This window comes from Cariama cristata, unplaced genomic scaffold (assembly GCF_000690535.1).
Source record: "Cariama cristata isolate BGI_N322 unplaced genomic scaffold, ASM69053v1 scaffold11110, whole genome shotgun sequence".
In the NCBI taxonomy this organism is placed as follows: domain Eukaryota; kingdom Metazoa; phylum Chordata; class Aves; order Cariamiformes; family Cariamidae; genus Cariama; species Cariama cristata.
In genome coordinates, this window is record NW_009596396.1 from 11403 (window position 1) to 26858 (window position 15456).

Below are 15456 nucleotides of genomic sequence, written 5' to 3' on the forward strand. Positions count from 1 at the left end.
ACCTGTTTGCGCAATGAAGTATTAAGATGGCAATACTCCTCTTCATTGGTTTAATAGGGATAAAAGATTTTATCCTTAACTAAGTTTGTTTAAAAAAGGGTATCTCAAATGAAAGAATAATATATAGAAGGCTGCCTTAAGCAAACACGGTTATGAAGGCCAAAAGGTAAACCCACGTATTTACTGTGCTATATTCCATGGATCCCATTCCAGGGAAATTCACTGAGTTACTAAGGGGACGGAGGGCTGGACCGGTACCAGTCAGTCTGCCCTTGCTCCCCTCTCTGCTCTCCCTGGAAGCACAGTGGCAGCAACTGGGGAAGAAAGAAGCTCAATCTACTCATGTAACAGAGGCCAGCCAGACTCTAATGTGTACTGGCTCTGATCCACGCATGATGCTTGAGGTACGGTGAATCAATCATCTTCCATGGCTGACCCAAGCAGGTCAGTTCTGCTGAAGGAAGCAGTTTTACTGAGCTGGACCATGTCCCATGGTAAAAGCACATCCCATCACTGCGTAGCAGCCTGGCGTGCACTTCACATGCCCAGCAGCAGCGAGGAGCCTGAACCTTGGCACCACAAAGCCCTCAAACTCTACTTCAACCAACCTCCAGTTCTCTGGAGAGCTACGCTCAGCTCCACACGATGCAGCTCTATGTATACTGTCACAACCTAGGCATAGTGTTACTTCCAGCCTCCTCCAGTCACCTACCACTCTAACCAACGAAGTGACAGAGATGTTTCTTCATGACCAGCCCACAACCAGCTCCCTTTACCCTCAGCATAACCAAGCCACAGAGGTTTTCCTGACTGAGGACTCAATTTAGTCTCCTACCCACAGACATCTGCTATTGAGATCCTACAGTATCCCAAGTGGTCTTCGACTGCTGCACCAGAAACTCACGGTGCTCCCACAGGGTTTGCAAGTACTATGTGAATGTCTCCACTAATCATCTCCTGACAAGTCTCCCCTATTCTTCTCATAGCTAACTGTATTTGATTTACTTTACATATATAACTTACGGTGGTGAAGAGAAGAATGAAGTTACTTCATTAGCTCATGAGAGAAGCAACACTACAGCATGCTACAAAGATTCAGGAAACTCAATTTGCCATGAGAATGTCTTTTAAAAGCCTGACATCCTAACAGACACTGATGTAAATAGACACTAAATAGACCCAATTAGGCAAAAATGTTAATTAAAGATTTTATTACTTTTGCTAGGTAAATTACATATGTACATGGGCTATGAAAACTCAGTATATAAACCAGGTACATATCGATGTTACTTACCTATATTATTTACTTCTGTCTACTACTTATTATTTTATGCACTTAGTGGTTTAATTTCCATTCTGACTAATGGATGTCTTGAATTCAAAGATTCTTTTGATAAAATATAATATTAAGCATATAATTTTCAAAAACTAAGAATATGCTGAGCTAAAAATATGATTCAATAATATGAGATACCCACTCAGGTTTGTGCTAAGTATGCATTATCAACCAATATATTTGACTGGAAACCAAAAGAGAAAGGAAGGGAATTAACAATGAGAGAGGGAATAGGGATTCCTCCTAAGACTTTAAATATTCTTTTTTAATAGTTTTCCTGTTTAAAAAAAACCTCAATATTAATTATAGTAAGTGATTTTGAAGAGAATTTCCTAAATAATAGAGCAAAACAAAAGGATGAGTCAAACTCCCTTTGGATCAAAAGGAGGACATAGATGTAGGGTAAAGCAGAATGAATAAAGACTTTTTTTTTTAAGACAGAAAATTATTTCCATTCTTAAAAAGCAGCTCAAAACTACCACACAAGACACTGAAAGTACTATTAGTAGTGTTTTGCACGGTGCACAGGAGTTCACCAGGTGTCATCAGAAAGAGTGAACAAAATAAAAAATTGTCTCCTCATGCATTTATTTTGGCTTATCTGACTGGGCAATTTCATTCTATCTGTCCTTTCAATTTGCAAAGACTGTTCTAAGACTAATTTTTCTGTTAAATATTTTTTTAAATATGACACAATGTTTTCATTTTTAAGTAGCAATGTACACCACTTACAAACATAGCAGTGAGAAAGCTAGCTATTTAAAAAGGTACTAAGTTGCTAATAGCCTAAAATCATCAGAGAGGTGGTCAGTAGCTGCCAGTGAGCTCCGTCAGGTTCTTAGGTACATTAGGGACAAGTCATTTCAACTGTAAAGATCCCATTCATGGCACAACACATATTTAGGATTAATAATTCATTCTCCATGAAGCCACTGATAAAATGGACATTTTCTCCACTTTTGGTATAATCTCAAATATTTCATTTTATTTTGATTTTATTTTTAACTTAATCACTTTTGACAAGCCCATCTTTAAAATGCCTACTAGTTTTTGTTATTTAAGTCTAGTTCCACGTTAGGTGTACTGTTATAAAAAAATAACATTAACAATTTGTTAGTATTACTTCTTGAATTCCTGAGGCTAATACGAAAAAAACACTAAAAATGAAATATTGAAAAACTGGCAATTAAATTGTTTGATTTGGTGTCTTAACATGACGATTAGGAACAGTTTTCTGAAACACAAACCTGAGGTAATTTTTCAGGAATAGGCTCATTCTGGAGAGCCTGAAGGGCCTTCATTGCAGCATTATGTCTAGCAGCTTGACGAGTCTTTCCTTCACCAAAAAACTCACTGTTGCCAACAGTTAACTGGACATAGAAAATTTTAGGCACCGGGCAGTGATACCTGGAAAGAAATCATGAAAAGAAAACAACAAGTTACGAATTTTAACAATTCATTTTACGTAATATAGAGCAGTAGTTAGGGATAAAACACTATCTTTGCTGACAGCGCAAGACCTAACACTCAAATACATGGTTGTCAGTAACTCTGACAGCAGCTCCCAAATGCAAACCAGCTCTTCACCCACATTTGCAGGGCTCTGCAACGAGCTCTGCTGTACTTTAGCCCAACAGCCCAGCTCTGCTTTCTTCTTGGTTTGAATCTTGAGAAAATTGAACCTAAGGAGAAATGAAAGTTCCAGTGGAAGTCATGCCTGGGAGACAACTCCCGGCCCACAGGAAAGTGGTACGGACGAAGAAGGATTCTGAGGTCTCTCAACTGAAACCTGTCAGCATAGTTCAGCTCTTGGGGAGAACATAAAGTCAGACAGCAGAGAGTGAGGGACTTGGACAATGTACTTCTAGCCTCTTCTTAAAGCTCAATTATTGAAATTGTTGTAGCGAATAAGAAGGAGTTCTCTTCCAAAAGTGTAACAGAGGGTAGGGAGAAGCTCTCCTCCAACACTGTAATAATCAAACATTTTCCAGGCACTGAAAGGAAAGCAGCAACCATTATCACATTGTTTTCCTTCTTTTTCCTTCCTACAGAAAAATTTCCAATTACAATGGCAGAGTTTGTTTTTCTGAGCATGTCTGAAAGGCATCAACAGAAAAATAAAGCAAAAAATGGAACGTTTTCCTATGAACTGGCACAGCTATTATTCCTCAAAGAACGCAGTATCTTTATTCATCTCATCAACTCCACATCTCTATTTTCAGTAATAAAAATAGCTAACCCAACCCATACTTCCTACCCTGAAACCTGTCTCCCACTAGCAGCACATGAAGAGACGTAATGCCTTTCTTGGGTTTGAGAGGTCCTGTCACAGCACTGTGACAACTACAAATATAAGAGCTTGTCCACATAAGCAATTTCTACAGAAAAGAAGTATTCCACCACCACCCCCAGGCTCAGAAAAAGCAATTCAGCACAGATAATTAGTTCTAGTCACTGTGAAAATTATCATCTTTTAAGAGAACGTTTCCAAAAAGCCCTCTAATAATATTCTACTTAGTGAAGGAATTTGCTTCATACTCTTTGCACCATGGTTTAGTCTGCCTGTGCTCCCTCCTCAAACAAAGGTTTTTCTAACAAACTGGAGATTTGCTTCCTGGAAAAATATATACCTATTGGAAATGGTTTCTCATTTATGACAAATAACTTGTACATATTTTACGGCAATGTAAAAAAGTCTAGGATTCCAAAAGCATGGCCAAAAGCTAGGTCCATCACAACAAAACTAGAATCACTCAAAACCACAACAAAGCACTACATTTCCTTCTTCCTCTTAAAGGATCCTTACTAAAGCGTGCTCATCTGTTGACATGGATGGTGGGTTTTTTTGTATGAAGACTTTCTAACTTTTCACTAATAATTGTAACCGATTCGTTTCAACTACAAAACAAAGGTTTTTCAGACAGCAGCACACTTCAAACCCAAACAAGTGCGAAAAGTGTCCCTGAACTTTGTGCCTAATTCTAAAAATAAGTTTATATGGAAAGAGCAAAACCGTAACACTAGTTCCAACAAGCCTCTGGCTATAGGACCTTAGAGGGGTGAGCTAAGTTGCCTTTACGACATGCAAAAAGCAGGTCTTTATTTTGCTTTCCTGTTTACAGTTTAACACGGTTATAGGGAATTATTAAGGCCTGGAAATGCATTTGCTTAGGTAACTTTTTCATAAAATTACAGAATAACTCAGGTTGGAAAGGCTCCTGGAGGTTATTTGGTCCAACATTACACCCAAAGCAGGGTCAAGCTCAGAAGTTACACTGTCTTGTTCAGGTATTGTCCAGGGTATTGTGGATATCTCCAAAGATGAAGACTCCACAACATTTCTGGGCAATCTGTTCCAGTGTTTGACCACTCTTTCTGGAAGAACATTACAAAGGTCCTACACGTATAATGAAATTCAAACACTGTGGTACCATTCGTTAACGAAGCAGCTGTCAAGTCAAAGAAACAGATAGTTCAAGAACGTTAATTTCTATCCCACTCCACTGTCTCCTTCATTGCTTCCGACATGCAGCATTCACCTTCTGCCTCCCTCTGCTTCAAAAAGGTACAAACACAATACCAAGACACTATCAACATGACAGTATCTACAATAAAAAAGTACAGTGGCTTCAGACTGAGATTTACCTCAAAAAGAATGGTCATTTTTCCAGCGAAAGGCAGAATTTTACCCTTTCCCTTCACTGAACAAGTCTACATAAAGTGCTACCTATAACAACATTTTCCTTTGATTTATTAGTTTTATTTGGTTTGCAATACTGTTTTAGGGAACATTAAAAATAAATTTAGGGAACATGCAGGCAACAGATGTAAATAATACCTTGAAAGAATTTAAATCTAAGAATCGAGAACAGGCCTTTGACACCAAACATAGATCAAACTGTATTTCCAAAGCGAAAAATATTACACTTCTCTAAAATTAAAGGGAAAAATAATGAAAATATAGTCACCATCAACTCCACTTCTTCCACAGCTGGCTTAGAGCTGTCTGTCCCTGGCTCCTCTACACCGCTCATGTGATTCCTTAGTCTATCACAGAAACACAGAATAGTTGAGGTGGGAAGTGACCTCTGGAGATTCCCTAGTCCAACTCTCCCTGCTCAAAGCAGATCAGTTAGAGCAGACTGCTCAGGGCTGCTTCCCATTGGGTTTTGAGTATCTCCAAGGGTGGCTGAGTCAACAACCTGTAATCTGCTCTCGTGTTTGACCACCCTCACAGTAAAAAAGTCTTTTCTTATGCTTAAATGGAATTTCTTGTATTTCAGTTTGTGCCACTTCTTCACGGGACATCACTAAAAAGAGCCTGCCTCCACCTGCTTTACTCATTTACTCTTCTCGTATTTTACACCCGTTGGTAAGATCCTCCCGAGCCTTCTCTTCTCCTGGCTAACCAGTCCCAGCTCTCTCTCTCTCTCTCCCCCCAGATGAGAGATGCTCCAGTCCCTTAATCACCCCAGGGGTCCTTCACCAATTTTGTGCTGGTATGTCCATGTCTCTGTTGTATTGGGGAACCCAAAACTGGACCCAGCACTCCAGATTTAGCCCCTCACTAGGGCTGAGTAGAAGGGAAGGATGACCTCCCCCAGCCTGTTGACAAAAATCTTCCAAAGTCAGCCCAAGACACTGTTGGCTGCCTTTGTTGCGAGGGCACATTACTGGCTCATATTTAACTTGGTGTCCACCAGGACCTTCAGGTCCTTTTCTGCAAAGCTGCTTTCCAGCCAGATGGCCTCCATTGTGTAGTGACGTATGGGGTTATTCCTGCCCAGGTACAGGGATTTGCATTTCCCTTTGTTGAACTTCATGAAGTCACTGTCCACCCACTTCTCCTGCCTGTCGAGGTCCCTCTGGATGGCAGAGGAACCCTCTGGTGCATCAGCCACTGTTCCCACGTTTGTATCATCCGCTAACTTGCTGAGGGTATACTCTGCCACATCATCCAGATCATTAATGAAGATATTAGACAGTACCGGCCCCAGTATTGACCACTGGTGTACACCACTAGTGACTGGCCTCCAGCTACACTTTGTGCCACTGATGACAACCTTTTGAGTCCGGCAGTTCAGCCAGTTTTCAAACTGGCTCACTGCCCATGTATCCAGGCTATACTTTATGGGTTTGTCAATGAGGATGTTATATGAGACAGTGTCAGAAGCCTTGATAAAGTCAAGATAAACAATATCCAATCCTCTCCTCTCATCCATCGAGCTAATCATCTCGCTGTATAAGGCTATCAGATCGGTCAGGCACAATCTTTACCTTCTTAAATCCATGCTGACTACTTACAGTCACCTGTCATTCTTAATATGATCAGAAACGGTTTTCAACATGATTTCCCCCATCATCTTCTCACGGACTGAAGTGAGGCTGATTGACTTATTACCTTCCCAGATCTTTCTTCTTGCCCTTCATGAAAATAGGAGTGAAATTTGCTTTCTTTCAGAACTCAGAAACCTCCCCAATCACATAAATCTTTCAAAGATAATCAAGAGTGGCATCACTATCACGTCATTCAGCTCCCTCAGCAGTCACGGATGCATCCCATCAGTACCTCATGGATCTGTACTGTCTGTTTAAATGTTCCCCAACCTGATCCTCCTCCATGGAGGGTAAGTCCTACCTGCTCCAGACTTTCCTGAAAAGGACCTGGGACTCCTGACGGCCAGTTTTACCAGTAAAGACTGAGATGAAGGTCTTTTGAGTACCTCCATCTTTTCCATGACCATCAGGTCCCCTGCTGCACTCAACAGTGGGTCCCTAGTCTTCCTTTTGTTACCCTTCACATCCCTTTCAAGACTGAACTCCAGATGGACTTCAGTTTTCCTAACACCATATCTGTACACTTGTACAGTGTCTCTATATTTATCCCGGGTCACCTGACCTGGGTCACAAACCCTCTTTTGAGTTTAGTCCGAAGTTCCTTGTTCATCCATGCAGGCTTCCTGCTGCCTTTGTTTGACTACCTGCATGTTGGGATAGACGGTTAAACCTTTCTTGAGCTTGGAGGAGGTGAACCGTGACAAGCTCTCCTGGATTCCTCCTCTCTTCAGGACTGTATCCCCTAGGATTCTTCCAAGGTGGTCTCTGAAGAGACCTAAGTCTGCTATCCTGAAGTCCAGTTTGCAATCTATGACATTTGCCTTGTTCTCTCCTCTCAAGATCCTGCCACTATCTCACGGTCATTGCAGTGACTTCAACCTTCACACCTCTGACCAGTTCTTCTTTGTTCGAAAGTGTGAGCTCTGGCAGAATTGCCCATCCTCACTGATTCCCCAGTTGCCTATGTCAGAAAGTTGTCACTGATGCACTCCAGAAACCTCCAGGATTGCTTGTGCCCTGCTGGGATGTCCCTCCAACACATACTGGGGTGCTTAAAGTTCCTCATGAGGACCAGGGCCGTGGCCACGAACCTTCTTCCAGTTACCTGAAAAAGACCTTATCTACTTCTTGATCATTCAGTCTGTAGGAGATACCCACCATGATATGGCCTGCATTGGTACAAGGACACACACACACTCTCCTCAGCAGAGTTTCTGGCTTCCTTCTGCATGAATTGCTGTGCAAACTGCTGCATCTGCTGGCTGTCTCTGGGAGCAGTGCTCTAGGCCCTCTGCTTATATGTACTTCTCCCTACTACCTGCTGAAAGGGTGCTTGACCCTCTCTAACCAGGAGAGAGCTGGAAGAAAAGCTCAATGCAGTTTTTGATCAGGAGTAGCTGACAGAGCTTGTTGGCAGCTGCTAGAGCTTGCCAGAAGTCGCTGCCTCCTGTAGCTATCCTTTCCATGCAGCAACAGGCACCCTCAAGTTCCTCAAAGAGTTCCCAGGAATCCTGCCACCATCCCAGAAGTTGTTCTCGGAAGATCTAGGACCAGAGCCTGGAAACCACTGCACCTGTTGGCTGCCGCTGTTAGTCACAGCTTAGCACAGGATAAGCTCTGTCACGCAAAAGCAGGAGGCACCTTGAGAGCACATCCCACCTCATTACTTCACAATCCTCTTTAAATAAAAATAAATGGCGCAGTGCTGTTAGTAACTACCTCAATTTAGGGAAAATACATCAAAATACATCACAAGTTCCTGTTTCTTGTTGAGTTACTAGACCTACCTTTCTCTCTGTTACGTGCAAAGGAGGAAAGCATGTGAACCTCAATCCACTTTATAAACTCAGATCCCAGAACAGACCCTCTCTTTTTCCCTCCTCTCTCCCCACCTTTTCTTTTAAAGAGTGTTTAGGGAGCTATTTATGTGATAATATGGAAAAATGATATTCCGCCTGTGGCTCTAGAGCCTCATGCAGCTCTTTGGCATTGGCAGAATGATTAGGCTTTTACATGGTTTTGATTAAACTTTTCTTGCTCTGCTTGGCCTCAAGCAGAGTTACCCCAGCACTGATAATATGAACGTTGCCAGGAAAGTGCAAAGGAGCATCTGAAATCCGCAGAAAATGGCCTAAATCTGTGAGGATATTGGCTTCTCTACAACACAGAGCGTGTCAAATAGAAACAAAACATCTTTCTCTTTTCAGTGGTCAGGACAGAGACTGTTATTAACAAAAGCCTTAAAAGTAATCATAATATTACAGTCTGAAAGTACAGTGCAATGATTAAACTGAGTTTTAATACAGAATGATTCTGCATCCTGAAGATGCATGCTTGTGTAAGGAACAGTCCCATGCAAAGTTAAGATGATACATCTGCCACTGATCATTAACAAAATTTCCCAATATATTACATTTGAGTTACTAAAAAGGACTGAAAACATCAACAACCTTGGGAATATTTATATAGAATTTGCTGGTTATTACGCAATAACATAGCAACACGGGATTTTCCATCACAAGAACACCTACACATCAGTCCTACGCTCCTCAGCCCTCGGTCCCTCTCTTCAGCCACAGAACTGAAACATTCAGGATTTCCAACAGCGATGCTTCAAACTCATTAGGTTTCTTAAAGTTTTAAAACTACCTACATTTAAAGAATATGCATGTCCCTGAATTCTACGTGGCAGCTACAAAGGCTAGGATTTTCCTTTGGAGAAAATTCTTAGATAAAAAAGAGTCCCAGGTGATACTGGCACACTCCTCAGAACATAAGCTGACAGACACAGTCAAACGACGGAAGATTACAAGACTAGAAGACAACAAAAGGACACGTGAAACGATACATTCGGTAGGAAGAAAAAAAATTGGATAAAGGATAATACTTTAACAATCAGTCACATATAACCTATTAAAGTAAGTTATTTTTCATCTGGCTCTTCTGGACATTTGAGATTCTTAGGAAGATCCCTCAAACAAGAGGTCTGGAAACCAGGTTCTCTTTATTCCCTCTAAGTTTCATAGCATCAGAAATCTACTTTTTAGCAAATACCATTGGTATCACTTTAGAATAGTCAATCTGAAAAAGGATATTTGCTCTATGACTGTGACCTTGAATGCCAAGTTTCAGCAATGAGCAAATATTTACAACTAGTTATAAACCCCTAAAAATAGGGGTTCATAACAGAAATGCTGACAGACCTTAACTAAGTTGGTGTGAGCGGGCGCCACTATAATTAAATAAATCACCAAGGTCTGTTGACAATTAGAAAACTCATTTTGGTTTGCCACAGAGACAAACAAAAATTCTGTTCATTATAATTTTACTGGAATATGATGTCATAACATGTAAGCATACTGAAACAATCTGCTGCTTTTCTAGCCAAAATATTAATTGCATACTAAGGAGCCCTTGGGGCCTCTTCCTTTTTGGCCATCAAACCCACACACACAAAGACAAATAAAGTATTAGTACATACGTTATGTGTTCATACTGCATTTCCTGCATTTCTCTGGATTCCTCAATGGCATAAATGTTTCTGATAAATATTGTTACTTTATTCTTAGAAGGGGGAAAAAAAAACAAGTGCAAGCTGCAGCTCACGGAAACCAGGAAGGTTATTTAGATTTAGCCTCTTTTTCACTGCTAAAAACTCCAGTGAGGTTTTGTCTAAATTCTAATGGTCAATGTACGCTTCACCTATGTAAAAAAGAACAAATAAACCCAACTACTTCCCCACTTACACAAGCATCACAGGAAGTATTACCCTATTGCCATTTCATAACGCAAAGTGAAGAGGAACAGGGACCGTTTTGGCCAAGATGAGGGCCACTAAAATACGAGATACAACATGGTATGGGAAAGTTATTCTTCAGATGCCAGCTCCGTGCCGAAAGGGTCACTCTCTGCACTTCTTCCCTCTGGCTCCTTTTCCACACCAGCTCAATCAAGCTGGCAAGCCCTGTTGCCACTGCTTAACCAGGAAAATGCCGTGAGCTTTGCGAGCGGAGGGACAGAGAGCCACAGACTGTGCAGGGGAGGAGGAAACAGCATTTGCTGTGAACAACTTTTTCTCCGTAACATTTGAAATATCTCTAGGGGAGCAAGTTGCATAGTACAGCTGTTCCCTGGCCATGTCCTATTTTTCTAAGCAGTCCATTAGCCACGTGCATCTCTTACAGATGTGAGCTCTATGTTTTGAAGAAAGAAACATCCACTATAGCCACTTCTGTCTTCATACAGTCCACCTTCTGGTTCTTTCAGCAGGTCCACTACAACACCTGGGAACAAAGAGGCTCTCCTTTCCAAGTACTCCTTTTGAGAACTACAGTCCATTATCCCTGAATCAGTCTGGCTGTCCTCTTCTAGATTACCTTTACATCCTCCAAAAACATTCTTAATGTAAAGCACTAAGTATCACTTTTAGCCACAGACATCCCCTATTAGATGGAAAGATAATTTTCTGAAATTTCTATTCAGCTGATTTATTTATATAGCTTATTACCATTTTCACCTTTCTGATGTTGACCTCCCCTCAGCTACATAGACAAGATTTAAACAAAAGAAAAATCACGTATCCTTTTCCCAGATTGTCCTTCATTATAATTTGAATCTTTAAAACTTTAAAACTAATTTAATTAATTCTGAATGATTCAGTATTTTTTCTCTATATAGTATTTGCTATGATCAGTTTATGAAACCAATTTTGACCTAGTTGTAGAAAACCCCTAAGCAACACAATGTTTAATTGACTATGTAAGAATTGTAAAGAATAACCATGTGACAGAAACAGATTAACAGAAAGAGATTCAAAAGCATCTGTTAAATTTTTTTTTTTAAATAATGAGAAAATATAACAGAGATGCTCCCCATTTTAAGACACAGAAACCCCAAACCTTCTCTATTTCAAATGTAAGGATGATGCATTAAACAGTCAAGATCCCTGAGTCGCAGGCAACTGCACAATGTAGTCCTCTTTATCTATTAAGGTCTATTAGAAAACAAATTAGATTACTTGCTTCCAGTGCTTCTGCCGAGAGGATGATCTAGAAGCTGAACTGATACTTAGGAATCTCCTAATGTTCAGCTTGGCTATACTTTCACATTTTGTTTTGTGTCAATACTACCCTTTAACTTACATAGCTCATTTACTTTTTTGTTTCGTTTACCCTCCAAGGTGAGCTTTTCCATTCCCTTTCAGCCTTTGTTTTGCAAGGGAACAAATCAAGGTATTTTAGAAGTCTTCTGTATAAAAGGCTACCCAATATCCTGATAATTCTTCACAGCCCTTCCCTGTACTTGCTCCTGTTCTTAAATATGAAAGTCAAGGACGGCAGACAGTATACCATACGAAAGATTAACAGTGTTCTGTATAACAGCAACATTTACATATCTTTACCAGAAATATCTTGCTCAACACATCTTAAAAATCACATTTGCATCTCCTCTGGTTCAATCACATTAGTTGTTCTTAGTTTATTTATCTTATATTAACAAATAATATTAGATAACACTCCTGGTCTGTGATTTCCAACTGAATAACACTCAGGTGACAACAGAGTTAGTCCTACGAGTGCCTGTGGTCTTAATCTTACATTTCATACTGGAAAGTCTAGTCTCATCCCATTTCTAATGTGTCAGCCCTCACAATCATCCAACTCTTTCTGCATATCTTGATCTTCCTGTGTAGTGATGATGCCTTCTACATCCCATGGACATTTTCCTATTTTTTTGCAAACACTTTCAATGAAAATAATTAAAAAGGTGGATTCTAAAACTGGAAGAACTGTATTTAATATTCTTCCTCCAAGTTTGACTTTTAATATGGCTGATTATTTTTCTTCTCCTTTCCCACCTCGTATTTCTTAGACAAATCCCCCTCATCTTCTTCAGTTTAATGAAAAGAGTATCCTTATCTAATGCTATAAAATGCTTAACTGAATCCCACAACTATAAGATTTACTTCATTCTCTTTACCTAAAAAATGAGTTAACATATAACACGCAAGATTAGCAGATCAGTCAGACACAATCTCCCTTTAGTATACAGTAAGTTTGCATTGAGTTTTATCCTTTTTTACTTCCATGTCTTTATTTATACTTTCTTTTAAACTTTGTGCTGAGTCTGTGAATATTTCATGAAGTTAATGATGACTCCTTTTTTCTTACTTTTTTTCCTGGACTACAGACTACCCAGTTCCTTCGAACAGTATGACCAATTTAATAAAAAAAAAAATTGACTCATGTTTTCATCAACACAGTATCGAAGCATTCCTGAGTAAAAAACAAAAGGGAGGTGGATTCAGTTTAACATAACATTATCTAATGTGGAATCTTCCCAGGAGAATTTGTGATGACAAGACAATAATATTGCCACATCACTGTATCTCTGAATTCCAAGTTGCTCAATACAGACATTTGACTGAAATAAGTATTTCAATATTTACTCTCTGCACATACCACTACTTTGTTTACCATTTGCAGTAAATACGTACATCGACAAGTAAAGAATGGTTGCTTATCAAAAGTATTTAGAAGAAACCAACAGAAAGCTGCAGACATTATAAGTTAAACACTTCAATAGTCATGGCTTAAGCTAACAAGTAATACAGCAAACATATTGAGCCAGCTATGTAGCACTAGGTATAGAGGGATGCTCCCATGCACAGTAAGCTCAGATCTCTGCTTCTACTTTTGTCGTGCTCTCCCCTTCAGTCTAAAGCCTTAAAGTTCAGAAGCAGCACTTTTCAAAGTGTCAGAAGGGTCTCAAAACCAGCACAAATACCTTTTTTTTTTTTAAACAAAGAAAAACTAGTGCAAAAGATATGAGAGAAAAAAAGGTTAAGAAGAAGTAAAAGGAAAAAACCTAGGGAAAAAAGGATCATGAGAAGAACCTTCCAAAGTACTGTACACTGGATGCTAAGGTAGAAAAAACAAGTGAAAAACAACAATCAAAATCAAGAAGACAGCGCAAAACAAAACGTTATGTGCCTTTGAAGAAGTATTTTTATGTATCAACTGAATAACTAAACAATGAAAATGGTCAACACAACTTCAACTTATTCTTGACTGCAAAAATAGCATAAATAATGTAAGAACATAACAAGAATACTGCCTCCAGAGTTTAAGGCATTGGAAAATGTCAAGTGGACAATGCTGAAATGCAAATGGGGGCTGGGGGAGGAAAAGATAAATACAAAGAAAAAGAAAATGTTCTTTTCCGTGACATAAAACCAAGTACAATAAGAATAAAAGGGAAAACATAATGAAGCTGTGATGTACAGTGTATACTCAGAGGTTAAAGCAGACATCCAGAAGACAAACATCTCAAACCCTTATCTACTTTAGCTCATAAAATTTCCCATGAACTGTATTACTCACTAATCTTTACAAGCATGCAGAGTGGTTACTGAGAATGCCGTCCAAATATCCATTACAGTAAAAGAACATAAACAATGTTGCATATCTGACTACAATATAATTTTTTTTCTACATAAGAAACTCACGTCAAAAAAAAAATCATGTTGCTTGCCAGCCTAGAGGCTAAGCAAATGAGAGAATGAAGCACCTCACTCATTTCATATTATCATATCTTTATACCGGTAATATAATGATAATAAAAATGTTCCTAACAAAATCATCTCAGGCCTAGAACTTCACAGGAATTAATTAACCTAAAAGTCCACAGAGGAAGAACGCCCAAGAAAGCTCACAGAGTGATTTTCGCCATCCAAATTAACTTAAATTGAAATAACTAGTGTATATTGGGCTACATTCTGTTCCCACTTGGAGGAATGTAAACATACAGACATTAAATTGCATTATCCTCAGTAAAAAATTTAAGCTATCATTTTAAACTTGGCAATCAAAGGATTGAAAGGAAGAACAAACTGAAAAACCACACTTAATTCTGGCTTAACAAGCCACGTCTCAGCAGCTGAGTGCATTAACTGAGGATGCACGCTCTCCCACCCTGCTAGTTATCATCTCTGCACCCACTGAAAAGGTACTAGCATGGCCAGCTACAGCTTCTGTCCAGAAACCTTCCCATCACTGCCATCAGACTTGCAAAGAAATGAAATGCGAGATAGAGAGAGCTCGGTCAATTGGAAAGGGAGGACATTTTGTGTTGTCTTGCACTGATCCTACCAGGATGCTGAAAACAAGGTGGATGGCCTTACGAAGGAAGCTTTATCTACACCTGGGAGGGAAGGGAAGGGAAAGGGTCTGGTACTCAATCACAGTGAAGTTTGGAAGGGGCACAAAGGTTGGAAACCAAAAAGGTAAGTGGTGAAGTCTTTCGGTCCTTTGATTCCTTTCTACTTCAAAGCATAAAAAGAGCAGATTTCCTAGGGAAGTTTATTGATGAATAGCAGACATAATATTCTTTCAATTTGCTAACTTTAATGGGCGTAAAGGATTTACACCAATGACTGACAAGTAAATATAAATTCATTGCTAGTAAAAATGTAGAAGCGATGCAATGATGGTGCAGCAGTACCGGTCACCAGTACACAGTGACTTGCCCCAGCTGGTCCCCTGAATACAATTTAGTACTGAATATTAATACAGAAAAAAAGTTAGATCGTGTCAGATCAATATACCAAACCATAAGGCTGCAGACTTGCTAACAGGTAGGAAATGGAAGAAATGTTTGTAAGATGGTGTGGAATTGTATTCTAGACAGCAGGGACTCCACAAAAGAGTTGGAGGATCGAGATACCAAGGACTGTTAGAAAAGAATCAATAGACCCATAAAACCATTTAGGTTGGAAAAGACCT

At 39.6% G+C, this 15456-nt stretch overlaps 1 protein-coding gene across 1 annotated transcript in view; it reads right to left on the reverse strand.

Annotated features, from left to right (window-relative positions):
• The window catches only part of LOC104166090, a gene marked incomplete at its 3' end in the record, with an annotated part of 20599 nt that extends 9588 nt beyond the window's left edge, over window positions 1-11011 (reverse strand). Inside the window, 5 exon segments of the mRNA XM_009705915.1 lie at window positions 2584-2743; window positions 2872-3002; window positions 5905-6607; window positions 10155-10237; window positions 10856-11011. Coding sequence (XP_009704217.1) covers window positions 2584-2743; window positions 2872-3002; window positions 5905-6607; window positions 10155-10237; window positions 10856-11011 — 1233 coding nt within the window.
• Window positions 11012-15456: the final 4445 nt, after the last annotated feature.